This window comes from Vombatus ursinus, unplaced genomic scaffold (assembly GCF_900497805.2).
Source record: "Vombatus ursinus unplaced genomic scaffold, bare-nosed wombat genome assembly UNPS02014818.1, whole genome shotgun sequence".
NCBI classification, from domain to species: domain Eukaryota; kingdom Metazoa; phylum Chordata; class Mammalia; order Diprotodontia; family Vombatidae; genus Vombatus; species Vombatus ursinus.
Window position 1 is genome coordinate 29,108,723 of NW_020954596.1, and position 13,484 is coordinate 29,122,206.

At 42.4% G+C, this 13,484-nt stretch overlaps 1 protein-coding gene across 2 annotated transcripts in view; it reads left to right on the top strand.

Moving 5' to 3' along the window:
- Positions 1-9,652: 9,652 nt before the first annotated feature.
- SLIT2 (slit guidance ligand 2) overlaps positions 9,653-13,484 on the top strand; it is a 397,271-nt gene continuing 393,439 nt past the window's right edge. For both annotated transcript variants that reach the window (XM_027836326.1, XM_027836327.1), the window contains exon 1: positions 9,653-11,948. In XM_027836326.1, coding sequence (XP_027692127.1) covers positions 11,770-11,948 — 179 coding nt within the window. In that variant the 5' untranslated portion in view covers positions 9,653-11,769. The remainder of the gene's footprint in view (positions 11,949-13,484) is intronic.

Consider the following 13,484-nt stretch of genomic DNA (forward strand, 5'->3'; position numbering starts at 1 on the left):
GTTTATTTTCCAGTTGTGGTGATGGTCTTGTACTGATTCATTTACACTCTTACATGAGTTCATATTTGGTGACCAAAACCATGAATTGATGAGTCATTTGAGATGCAGTCAATAGAATAGACCAAAGTCAATCATCCCTTATAAAGATTGAACTGGCAACCTTCATCCTATCCATACCCTGATTTTATTTCTGGTCCTTATCTGTCATTGAAGATTAGGTTACAATTTGGATTTTTATTGGGACATATAAATATAACTGAAGAAAAATTAAAATTAATAAGAATAAGAATAAGCATTTATATGGTGCTTTAAGGATTATAAACCATTTTATAAATATTATCTCATTTATCCTTGCAACAATCCTGGGAAGATGGTGCTATTATTATCGCTGTTTTACAGATGGGGAGACTGAGGCAGACAGAAGTTAAGTGAATTGCCCAGAGTCCCAAAGCGATCAAGTAGCTGAAGCTGTAGTTTAACTTAGGCCTTCTTGACTCTAGTCCTACACTCTATTAGAACCACTTAACTTCTCTCAGTTCTTTTCGTAAGGAGTACATGTATCAGTTTTTGGCACAGATTTTGGGCTTTGCATGCACATACAGTATAATATTTTATATTAACCTTCTATGTAGACTTCACCACATTTTCTCTTTAGTGGAATTTCCACATCTCAAGTAACTGGATGTCCATATTTGTTTTATTTCCTTTCCAGCCATTTTTTTTCCCTTTAAATTTCTTTAATTTGTCTGATTTGTATTTATCTTAATTTGATCACTGGGCAGATATCCCACAGAGAGCAGATATCCCATAAACTTAGGATAGAAGTAAGATCTACATTTTGTGTTTAGTTCTACTACCAGATGAGTATTTTGGAAAAATTCAGTCTATCTGTTCCTCAGTCTCCTCATTTATAAAATGTGAACGAGAACTGTCCTACCTAACCCACTGTCAGAAAGAAGTTTGGGACACTTTCATCTAAAGGAGTACCAGGAGTGAAATGTTTCTCTCTGCTATAGCAATAGTGTCAAGTCAATTAAAACAATATGATTTTTCATGGGGTTATAGTTTTTGAGAGGGAAGAGAACTTAAGAAGTCTTCTAGTTTAGTTTTCTTTCAGTTTACAAATCAGGAAACTGAGGTCCAGAGAGGGAATGTGACCTCTCCAAAGGTATATAGTAAGTGAATATCCTTCATTTTTTTTCCTTTTCTGAAAACAGGTTCATATCTTTAGAAGTATATAATTTGAACCTTATTAAAAAACCATTATATTGGCTTGCAAAAATGTTCTCATGCTTTTGATTTTACTTTTGATTATATTTTAAAATATATCTTTAATTTCACCTCCCTTCACCAGAGTGTTAATCAGGATTTTAAATTATTTATGAAGAATCTTCTAAAGGAATGGCTCTGTTTTCTAGAATTCTTGAAGAGTTTACATAGTTTTGTGGTCCATAAATTTTCCTTAGTCAACCCACCTGTCTACCTTCCACTGGACTCTTCCTCAGACTAACTGTATCCTGAGAGAGACAAAGCATTTTGGGTTTATGCAGCATATAATATTATGACTAGAACGTTTACATTTACTTTGAATGATTTTCCCCTGTAAGAGAGCAATCCAAAACCTCACAACTGTAGAAATATAGATGGGTTTATGTTCAATTCAACAAATACTTATCAACTCCTCACTATGTGAAAAGCACTGTGTTGGGCACAGAAGATACAAAGAAAACAAACAGTAGCTACCTTTAAGAAACTTAACCTTTTACTAGGGAGATACAATGCATGCAGAAATAAGTATAGCATGAGAAAATTTAGGAGAAATCAAGTACTAACAACTGGAGGAAATGAGGGAAGGTTTTGCCAAAGTGGCAGCCCTTGAGTTCAATCCTGAATGATCATCAATGGGTAGGCATTGAGTAGATCCCAAACATGGGGAAAAGCTTGTAGGGAATTCATGGAGGAGGGAAATTTGATAATGGATTGGGAAATGACTAGCAATTGAGTTTGTAAAGGGGTTTAGCATGAAATAAGGGCAAAAATGTTGGTAAGATCCTGCTAGTGGAAGTCTTATATGATCTCCATAATTATCCTCATTGATCAGCTTGCCATCTCTTTCCTCCCTTCCTAATACCTACAGTTTGGAAACAAAGAACCATGATTAAATAAGCTCTAGCATTTGCCAGTTCCCTCCTTTATAACCTTACTCGTTATCTCTGTAACTTTCTAGACTAAAGTGATCCTTTTTGGCCACTACTTACCTATGTATATTGTTTTCCCCTTTAGAATACCCTCTTTGATGGCAGAGGTGGTCTTTGCCTTAGCAAGATTCTGAGCACATAGTAAGCACTTATTAAAGGTGTGCGCTTTAAAAACAAAATCACCTGAAGGCTAAAGAGTTTGTGTTATACCAATACAATATAGTAGGGACCCATTGAAGTTTGTTTGAAAAGGGGAGTGCCATGGTCAGACCTTGGTGTCTTAGTTAAAGGTGAAAGGCAATGTATAGTTGAATTGGACTAAGACTGAGAAAAAAAAAGTGAGGCCAATACAAGGATAATGGACTGGGAGTATAGGGAAGAATGGAGAGATTCGAGGTTGCAAAGGGAAGGAAGAATAGATTTAGGAGGAGTGAGGCATAGGGAAACATGTAAAGAGAGGATGTTGTAATCAGAAAGGGAAATATTTGAGTTCAAAATCAGAGAATAATGGAAGTGATAATCATAAGTTATGATGAACTCCAAGAACATTCAACACTGAGATAAGGGGAAGGACACGGCAATTTAGCATGTCGAAAAACTGGAGGCCCAAGTGTTTGAATTGAGTGTCAGCTTTTTCACCGAGGTTCCTAAATGTACGGGCAGAGATTAACTTAGAAAAAAAAGACTAGGAGCTAGATACTGGTCTGAAAAAGGAGAGAGAGAAAATAACCTGGAAGCCTGTAGATCACAGCAACAAGGACGTGAAGCAGATGGTATAGACTGGTGGAGTGAACCTCAATGGAGTGATGATGAAAGAGGGACAGTTTGGAAGTGACTCTGGAGAGTAAGGAGTAAACTAATTCTTCCTCCTGGCATAGTGTATTAAGGGAGATGGGAAAGAAGAAACAACAAGCACTGGATAGGAGGTCAAAGATGTAGTATTTTGTAGGGGAAGAGGAAAGAGAGAGACAAAAAGAGAGACAGACAGAGACAAGACAGAAAGACAGAGACAGAGAAAGAGACAGAGAGGGACAGAGACAGAGCATTTATGAGAGAGAACACTACATGAAGTGTTGAAAATACAAGTACAAACACCAAATCCTACTTGACTGCGAAGACCTCATGTTCCAATTGGTAAGACAACACATAAAAGGTAACTAGGAAGAGTATATGTGAGCATTGGCAAGGTGTGTGTAGGAATGAGAAGTGGAAATCTGATTCCTAGTAAGATAAGATAAAAGCTCACTTATTCAAGCTGGTGAACTCAACAACATTGAGTCTGAGGTTGCAGTAGGTTGGAGGAGGTGGAAAAAGATGAAGATGATGACTGCAGTACGGATAGTATGGTGGGGAAATGAGAAAAAGAGATAAAGAGCAGTTTCTCTAACCATTGAAAGATGGAATGTAAAAAGAAGATTAAAATTTAAGGGAAGTTTGTTCACTGTTGAGTAGGGCTCCAGAGGGCACAAGAAAAGGGAAGGACCAAGGAAGAAAGAGCCTGGGGGAATGATAGGATTGATCCAGGTGAGGAGAAGAATTCAGAGAGATGTAACAAAGAAAGGGGGCTTTTGTTTGGGAGACACTGACCTTATATTACTGTGATTAATGGAATAGCAGATATAAATGTGGTAGTCATAGGTTCTAGCTGTGAAGATCTCTAGCTTCCAAGGTTTTGTGATAATAGTTAATGGCCCTGAATCAGTGATCTCTCTCCAAACCCTAGTGCTGAAGTTGATAGTGAGGGTGACTGGTTTAACTCCCAGTTCTAGGTCAATAGGATCTAGGTTACACATGTTACCAACTCAGTAGTTATACTCTGAGATGTCAGGGGATTGAGACACACAAAACATCCCACACATGGAGAGTACTTGAATGTGTGTTTGGCTTGATCCAATGCACTGGTCAAAGGACCAGTCTTTTTTTGTAGATTATATTACCTTCTACATCTTTTGCCTTTTGGTCTAGAATTGAGTTTCTGCCCTAGTTAGGAGAAAAGGATTGCCTGGGGCCCCCAGTATTTCCTATTCCAGGTATGGAGTCTGAGGCCTGACCACCGGGAAGTACTAGGTCTTTGTCTGAGTTCCCAAGTTCCTTTATAAATATGATAAAAAATAACTAGGGTCTGGTTCCCTTCCACTTTTTGCTAGGTTAGTCATGTGGCCAGCCAGATGATTTTCTCTAACATCCAGAACATTAGATATGTCCAGAGTATTAGATATGTCCAGATTATGGTCACTCAGAATTTTTATCTATGACAGGACTACTATTTCCTCCTCACACCCTAAAACAATAGAAGATACTTAGGATAACTGGCTTGATCACAATTTATGACACATAAACTAATGTAGCCAATCTCAAAATGAAAAACAAATCATAGCATCAACACACCACGTACAATTAATCAAATGGAATTCATGGAAAACTAATTAACCTCACCAGTGTCCTTTCTGTTTCTGACATTTGTTTATTTGGAATGCTACAGTGGAAAGAGAGCTGCATTTGGAATTATAATACCTGGGTTCAAATCCCAGCATGGCCACTGTGAGATTTTGAGCAAGTAATTTCACCTCACTGAGGCTGTTTCCTCATCTGTGAAATGAGAATGTTGGAATAAATGATCTATAATGTCTCTTTTAGCTCTAAACTCCATGCCTGAGTCACTTAGCTCCAGTTTCCTACCTATAAAATGCTCTTCCAGTCCTACAGTCTATCATAAGATTATGTTACACCATCGTGGAGTTACCTGGTAAAATATTTTGGTGCCCCCTAGAGGGTGTCTGGCACGTGAAATGATCAAAACCCCAGTGAAACTAAAGGTGTCAGGAGAGTCCAAAAATAACAGAAATACAGCACTTTAAGATTTGCAATCAGTCTTATGTGGGTGCCAAATTGTAGAACTCATTTGCCTATTCTGTGTCTACTTCTCATCACCATCACCCTCAACTATTTACTTATTTCAGGAGTTTCTTTACCAGTCTGGTCTAGCAAGATTCTAGGGAATCTTCTACAGATAAACTATTTTTAGAGACTTGCTGCAATTTCCATATTTATAACACTAAAATGGTCTGGGATCTCTCCAACATGCTCACCTTCCTTCCCAAAGCCAATTAAAGTATATGTGGTGGTAGTGGTGGGGAATGAGAGAAAGGGGCAGTGGCATTGAAGAACTTACATCTTCACCAACCCAAGTGAGATTTATCCCCTTTGGAGGATCCCAGGGATTGCTATGACCTCAGGCATACTTAAAGTTCTGAAGTTTAACCCCAGTGTTAGGAGACCCTACATATTCTTTATGTTGATGGGTACTGGGATGGCAAAGGAGATAGTAGACATAGGAATGTTTTGTTTTGTTTTGTTCTGTTCTGTTTTGGTTTGTTTGTTTGTTTGTTTTATCTTTGAAGAGACAAGCATGGAGTGTCATGAAGTTGATCAATCCTGAAAAAAGAAAAAAACAGTTTAGTTTTAAAGAGCAGTGCTTTCTGCTGTTAATTATAGACCACTGTCAATTATCTTAGTCCCATTAAAAAATGAAATGAAGAAAAATATATTTTTTATTCTTTTCATCCTGAGGTGTGAGTTGTTGGGAGCCCTGTATTTTTTTTTAAATATTATAGAGACTGGCTCCTTTCCCAGAATAACATAGAAGTCTTTAGTGTAGACTTCAGCCGATTCCATGCCTACTAATCCAGGTCAGGATTTATGGAGACCTCATGTGGTGACAATAGGCACCACAGACTGTGTTAGCCATGTTGGGTATTAGAGAATCAAATTGAAACACTGAGATTTCAATTTTGTGGTGAAGTTAAACACACTGAATTAGGAGTTAGAAGTTAATGTTACTATAGATTCCACTACCATCTACATCTTACAAGAACACTACAAAAATAATGAAATAATACTTGAAAGAAAAAATAAAGTAACTGGGTCACTTACATACAAATTTCCATTTAGTTAACTTAAATTTCCATTTGGTTTAGTTAACATTAACTTGATGACCCAAGACAACTAACATGCAGTGTCTCTCAAACAATAATTAGTTACAGTTTTGCTGTTTTTTTAATGAACTCCACTCAGACTTGTGGTACCTGCCATGTCCAACTATACACCACTTCATATAGAAATTTCATATCATTAAAAAAAAACAAAACTATGCTTCTATAGTCATGTGAACACAAATTATGTCAGTTATTTAGTATCAGAAAAAAATAATACCAGAATTCATATTTGTGATCTTTCTTTGCACAAAAACTAAAATAATGCTTGACAAATGGGCATCACAAAATACAAATATGTGCATTGACAAATAACATTGAACACTGAAATTCTGTGTCTCTGATGAACTGTACTCCAAAGGCAAGCAAGGAGTATACTGAGATGTCTCAACCATATTGTATAGGGAATGATTGAAGGAGGTTTAACTGGGAAAAGATAAGAAGGGGAGGGAGAAAACAGGTGGCTATCTCCAAATACTTAAAGGACAATTTTGTGGACAAGGTCTATAAACTTATTGTATGTTAATTCAGAGGGCAGAACAGGAGGTACAAGGGGGTATGTTTGAGGTAGGAAAATTTTGTTTCAATATAAGAACTTCCTAAGAATTGGAGCAATCTAAAAAAATATATATAGCATGTCCTGTTTTATTAGTTATCTTTGAGTTCCCTACTGGATCACCTCTTCTCACTCTCCTCCCTGTATTTCAGCTTCCTTTTGTGTCTAATCTTTCTCAAATAAGCCCTTTGAGGGCAGGAACTGGTTTGTTTTTGTTTTTGTTTTTGCTTATATTTGTATTTCCAGGGCTCAGCATAGTGCCTGGCCCACAGTAAATGCTTAATTAAAGATTTGTTGACTGACTAACCATATACCTAGATATGTTTGAAAAGAGGGCATGTTGGGGGTGGGGTGATTTAAAAAGAGGAAATTCATTAATTGGGTTAGAGCATATTGACCTCAAAGGTAGCTTTATGTGACTGTTAAAATCTACTTCTCTTTGGTGATTCACAAAGTTCACAGTTGTGAAATAAACTGTTAAGATAATATTTTCAACAATAATTTAATTTATTTTATTAGAGAGACAGGCCATTTTTGTTCTGGGTGATAGAGGAAAGAAGACTCTTTAGCACCTACTCCTACTTCCAATGTAACCTTGAACAAGATCATTTTTCTGTGTATGAGTATGACAGTATAAAGAACATTAAATTTACTGACAGAAGATCTTGGTCCATATCCCAGCTGTTATTTACTACTTGTGTGACACTGGGCAAGTTACTTCATGTCCCTGGGCCTCATTTTCTTCTTCTCTAAAATGAGGACAGTTGGCTAGGTGATCTCCACATTTCTTTCCAATACTAAATCCTGTGACCCTGTGTGTGAAATGGGTATGATAACTGATTCTTTCTAATCCTCAAGGATATTATAAGACCAAACTTTGAAATTTGATTAAACACAAATCTGAAGGGACAAATGAGATAATAAAGGTGGTTGTTTTGAATTCTTCAAAAAAAAAATGGGGCTACTGGCCTATGAATCCAGAACGTTAGGATGGGGAATAGAAGGAGTTAATACAGTTATCATGGAGATAGCCACAAAGGAGTCAAAGGATCCCAGAGTGGCAAAGACATAGCTAGCCCTAATTTGTATGGAAGAATAATTGGTAAATTTGGACAGGGGAGAGACCTTGTAGGGCATTTTTGGAACATCCTGATTGAGAATATCTCTACAAAAAGAACCAAAAAATTAATCATTTTCAGAGGTCTCAAGTAAGTCTATAAAATAATTTGAAGATAGCAGGATAAGATTTCCCTTTCTCATGGAAGAAGTCAGTTCATTTCATAGAATCATATCCAATCTAATCCATTCGAAGAATATTTAATAAGCACCTACTATGTGCAAGGCAATTTGCAGCTGGATGACTATGATACAAAAAGGAAATCTGTCCCTACCCTGAAGGAGCTTACTTTCTATCAGTGGTAGTGATGACTAGGGAAAGGGATGTGATTAGAGCTGAAAGGGTTTTAAGAGATTAATTAGTCCAACCCTTTGACTTTACTGAAAACTGAAGCCCAGAGTGCTTACCACTAAATAAATACATGGTGCCAAAGGTCATTTGCTAAGATTCTCTCATTCATTCATTCATCTAACATTTATTTGTCAACCCTTTATTGAAATTCTGCCCTACACAAAGCTTGTTCTAGGCAAAGTAGGAAACCTTAAGGTTTTCTAATTAAGACCTGCTTCTTCCTCGTCTGGGATTTACAATCTGGAAGGGTATAGGGAGGTAGAGGGAGGGAGGGAGGGAGGTGGGGGAATAACACGTAAACAAATACGTAATAATAACTATACAGAATAACTAAGAAGAAAATAATATGATCATAGAATGAAAGGTACAAAGTGCTATGCAAGGATGAAGGTGACTGCTGCTGTCCTTGGGCCAGACTGCAGGCTTGGACATATTACAGAGGAAGGAAGAGGCAAAGAAACTCTTTCAAAAAACAAAGAAAAATAAAATTAGAGCTACACCCTGAGATAAAGGGTAAATGGCTGCGGTGTTTTGTTTGTTTGACTGTAAAGAAACAAAATCCCTAGCCCATCATCAAGTTCATGATTTTTAAGATTGTCCTTCAAAGGGAGTGCTGTTAAGTATGTGAGTATAGAGAAGGGGTTAAGCGGAAGAGTGTAGCATGTAGAAGGGAAGAATGGGGGGGGGGGAGGCATCGATTTTGAACTTGTAGCAACCTTAAACTTTACAGCTCTCCAAAACATACGTGTGTATGTGTGTGTGTGCTCCCACAGATCTGCTTCTGTAGATTCGTGTGCATGTGTGTTTGCCAACACTGAGCGATCCCCTTCAGAAACATGTGGTAAAAACCGCATTATTGACTGCCCCGTGTATTTCTTCGCATTAGTTCAATACAGCTTGCTCTTTTTCTCGTTAAAGCAACAGCGATCTCGACCACTGCGAGCCATCCGGTCACCTCTCTCAGGCTGGGTGAGCTGGAGGTGGGAAGTGGGAGGTGGAGGAACCTCTTTTCTACCCCTAACTTGCTGTTGGTGTGTTTGTGCGCGCCTGTGCGTTCCTGTGTGCCCATCACCGACCTTGCTCAGCTGCCCTCCCTACCAACTCCCATCCCCTTTCTCCCTAGCGCTCTCACCTCTCTCCCAGCGAGGTACTTGGGGTTCGGGAGCTGCCCAGCCAGTGAGCTCGGCGCCTGTGGTTTTGGGCGTGGCCGGAGGGGGTGGGGGCTCCGCAGCTGGTATATAAGAACAGAGCGTGGTTAACTTCTCGCTCGGTGTTATTTATTTGAGAAGTGCCCGGACGTCGGAGGCGGCTGTTGTGGCGGCGGCGGCGGCGGCGGCGGCGGCGGCAGCAGCGGCAGCGGCAGCGGCGGCAGCAGCTACAGCAGCAGCTACAGAGGCAGCAGCGGCGGAGGAGGCTGCAGCCCAGAAGCAGACAAACGTGGTCAAAAAGAGGAGGAAGAGGAGGAGGAGGGGGAGGAGAAGGAGGACGATAGCGATGGTGATGATCATGTTGTTCCCGGGCTCAAGAAAAAGCTGCTGCTTTTCCCGGGTAAACCCTGTGTGCTGAGGCAGAAAGCGAAATCCTCCGAGCGGGCCAGCAGGCTTGACTGAGAAGCATTTGCCAGGGTTTTTGTTGTCCTTTTGAGACACGCACAGTGCAGCGCCAAGCTGCCACGGCGAAGAACTCCTGCCACAACAAACCCACCTTTGCCTCTTTGGGGAATCGGAGACTTGGCCGCCGTGTGTGTATGCTGCGTCCTATTGTTTAGACATTGGCTGGGGTCTAGGGAACTCGAAGAGCGAGCCCCCTTCTTTACTCCCTACCCCACCCGTGGACTACCTCCCCCTTCCCAAACTCCCTTTCCAGAAGAGGGAAAAATCAGACTGGAGAGCAGAAGGGATTGGAACCAGTTGGGCTGTTCTTTATTGAAACCCCGGAGTCAGGTGCACCGTCGGGAATTGCGGACAGCTCATCTTTGTGGGGCATCTTTCCTATCAGGCGGTGGTGGGGTGAGGGAAGATCAAACGAAGTGAAAAGTTCCTGGACTTTAAAAGGACCACCTTGTGTTTCTCAGGTGACTGCAAGCGGGTCCTCTCGGAGGGCCAGGGACCCCTCATCTGGCTCAACTAGATTCAGTTTCTACCTTTCCCATCAGGTGTCTGCTGCAGAGCTACTGTATCCGGGAAACGAGAGGGGGTCACACACACACACACACACACACACACACAGACACACACACACTTGACATTCAGCTGCTGTCTTTATCTCTCAGTTCATTTCAGCCCCACTTGCCATACACCCCGCAGCTGCGGATAATACTACCACTGAAGACCCCAAGACTACTCTGGCTGGATGCTCTACCTGAACAACTCCACCTCTTGAAAATCGCCCCTGCCTGCCTAGTTGTAAACCATCCCCAAAGGCTACCCCCATTCAGTCTTGAAGATTTCTTGCTAAACTTGGCCTTCTTACACCTCCTCCCAAAGAGTGGTGGTAGAGAGAAGGAACACCAAGAAGTCTATCTTTGGGAAATGACTCGTCTTTCCTGTTTGATTACCATTTGACAATTTTCTCTGCATCCAGACTGGGTTTTTGAAGAGCTTTGGGAGGTTGATTTGCGGAGCCCAGCTCTTCACAGAAGTGCATGTGCGTTTTGCAAACCGCCCTCCTCGGCTGGTGAGACTGAACGCACCCCTCGGTGCGGCTGCCGTTGCTCCTGCGGCTGCAGGTTGGGAGAGGAAGAGTGAGTGAATTGAGCTGAGATTAGCCCAGGCTCCCAGCCTCGCCACCCCCGGGCTGCTTGTGTGGTGCTCTGTGGTGGCCACTGGTCGCAATGCAGTTTCGCAGGAAGTGTGCAATTCTAGGCAAAGGAAGATCGTGTGCCTGGTAGCTCTTTGGACTCGAGTTTATTTCAGTGGCGGGGGCATTTTTTTTTTTTTTTTTTGCCTCTCCCTTACCCCGTCTAAGTTGGCCTCTTTCCCTCTCTCTCTCTCTCCTTTCCCTCCCCACTTCCCCATACCTTTCCTGTCTTTCAAAAACACACCGACAGAAATCTATAACCGGAGAGAGCCTTTCTGATTTGTAAGGGGTGAACGTGTGTGTTATGTGCAGATAAGACACAGATCCTCACACAGACACAGACACACACCGCCTCATCTTTGCCGTCAGGAGGAGAACGAGGAGTCTAGGCTGCTTTTACCGCCAAGTTGATCCTTGGACAAGAGAGGACGCATGAGACCTTCGAACTAATTGCTGGACTCTCCAACCTTGGTGATAAGTGAAGTCGGGCACTGTACTGTGGTGTGATCTTCGCAGACCTAAAGTTCCTGAAGTCGCGCCTGCCAGGAGGGTGGAGATAGGAGGGGGTGGAGGCGCGCGTGTGTGTGTTGCGGTGGTTTTATTATTATTTTTATTACTATTACATTTTTTTTTAAACTGTCGTCTGGCTTGACGCTTTGAATCTGTACCTCCGACTTTTGGGATCGTTCCCTGGGGGCGAGGGTAGAGTGGTATCTTCGAGGGCTTGTTGGAGAAAGGCGAGACAGGAGGAGGAAGATGTGTGGCTTCGGCTTTAAGAAGCTGTCCCTGTCGTTGGGATTAGTGCTGGTAGTTCTGAGCAAGGTGGCGCCGCAGTCGTGCCCGGCGCAATGCTCCTGCTCCGGGAGCACCGTAGACTGTCATGGGCTGGCGCTGCGCAGCGTGCCGAGGAATATCCCTCGCAACACCGAGAGGCTGTGAGTAACGCGCCCCTTCCTTCTCCTCCAACGACACCCCCCCCAATCTTCCTTGCCATCTCCTGACCAACGAACCTCCATCCTCTTCTACCACCACATTCCCCCCTCCAAAGAGTCTGGAACCGGACAGTTGTTAGGACAGTAGAGGTATAGCTAGAGGGGACTCTCCGCTCCATTTACAAATGATGAAACTGAGGCCAAGGGAAGATAAATGATTTGCCCAAGGTCAGTTCTTAGGAATATTCAGGCATGATCTGGGAGAAGGGATTGCACATAAGAAAACGTGCCCCTCCACTAACTGACATTCCCTCTTTCCTGCTCCCCACCCCCCTCATTCCCTACCCGAGAAGAGGGCTCACAGGCCATGAGGATAGCCTTGGAAAAGGAATGAAGGCTAAGTGCTTTCGAGCTGGTCTTGAGGTTTATGGGATGTGTAATAGGCTTGCTTCTCTTTGCACTCCTCCCTCCACAACCTTCTCCCTCCTACTTTCAATCCCGAGTTGGCCCGCGGGCGGGGGCGAGGGTGGGAGAGGGGTGCTGGAGAGCTAAGTGGACTCAGTAAGGGAAACGTGACATTTTTACACCAAATCCAGTTAGTCTGTTGTTGTTGACGCTCTCGGTTTGGTTTCAGGTCCGCTCGCTGCTATTCTCATCATGGATTTGCGCAGCGTAATGTTAGGCGACATGAAAGAAGTTAAAACATTAGTCCCACTGCTTTGTGTTTCACACTAGAAAGAGGAGGGAGGGATAATAAGGGAGTAATGAGGTTGCTGGTCTCGCTCGGTCTGCTGCTTATCAAAGGACAGAAGGAGGAGTAAGAGACAGATCAGTGAAAGGCTGAAAGTCGCAGGATCGGGGAGAAAGTAATTCCCCCTGCAAGCCCACTCCCAACCCTCTCCCCTCCTCCTTTTGCTAATGTCCAGGAAGAGGGTGTTAGGGTGACACACACTTTACTTTGCAGGGTCGACCTGAAAAAATGCCAAACAGTTTAGGGTGAAATCTCTTCATTCATAGACGAAGTTTTAAAACTGGAAAAACCTGAGCCTCGTTGTAACTTAATGTGGAGCAGCCACTCTGGTGGCAAACCCTTGGCCTCCTGCTTCGGGCTGCCTAACCAAGTCTGCCCGTTTCTTCACGACCTGCCTCGCTCCCGCGAGCCCCCTGCCCCCCGCCATTGCTGTCTCTCTTTTATGTGGCAGTTCTGTTTTTCTCCATCCGTGCCCTCCCCGTCTTCTCCCTCCTTCAAAACCCTAGAAGTCTGTAATAAAGAAATAAAGCCAGAATCGTTTTGAATGGTCCACCAGATCATTGTATAGGTCTGCCCTGGTTCAGTGAAGTGAAGAATTGAGGCAATTATCTGTAATAAGCAATTAGGCGATGCATCCCCCTTCTTTCCCTCCCCCACTCCTGTTGCCCGCCCCCCCCAACACAGTCTACCATCCTCTTTTTGTCACAGTTATTTTACTTTTTTTCTTCCAGGCAAAATTATGTGCTTTTGGGGGTGGTGGTGGAGAGAATTACCTGAATATCCAAATA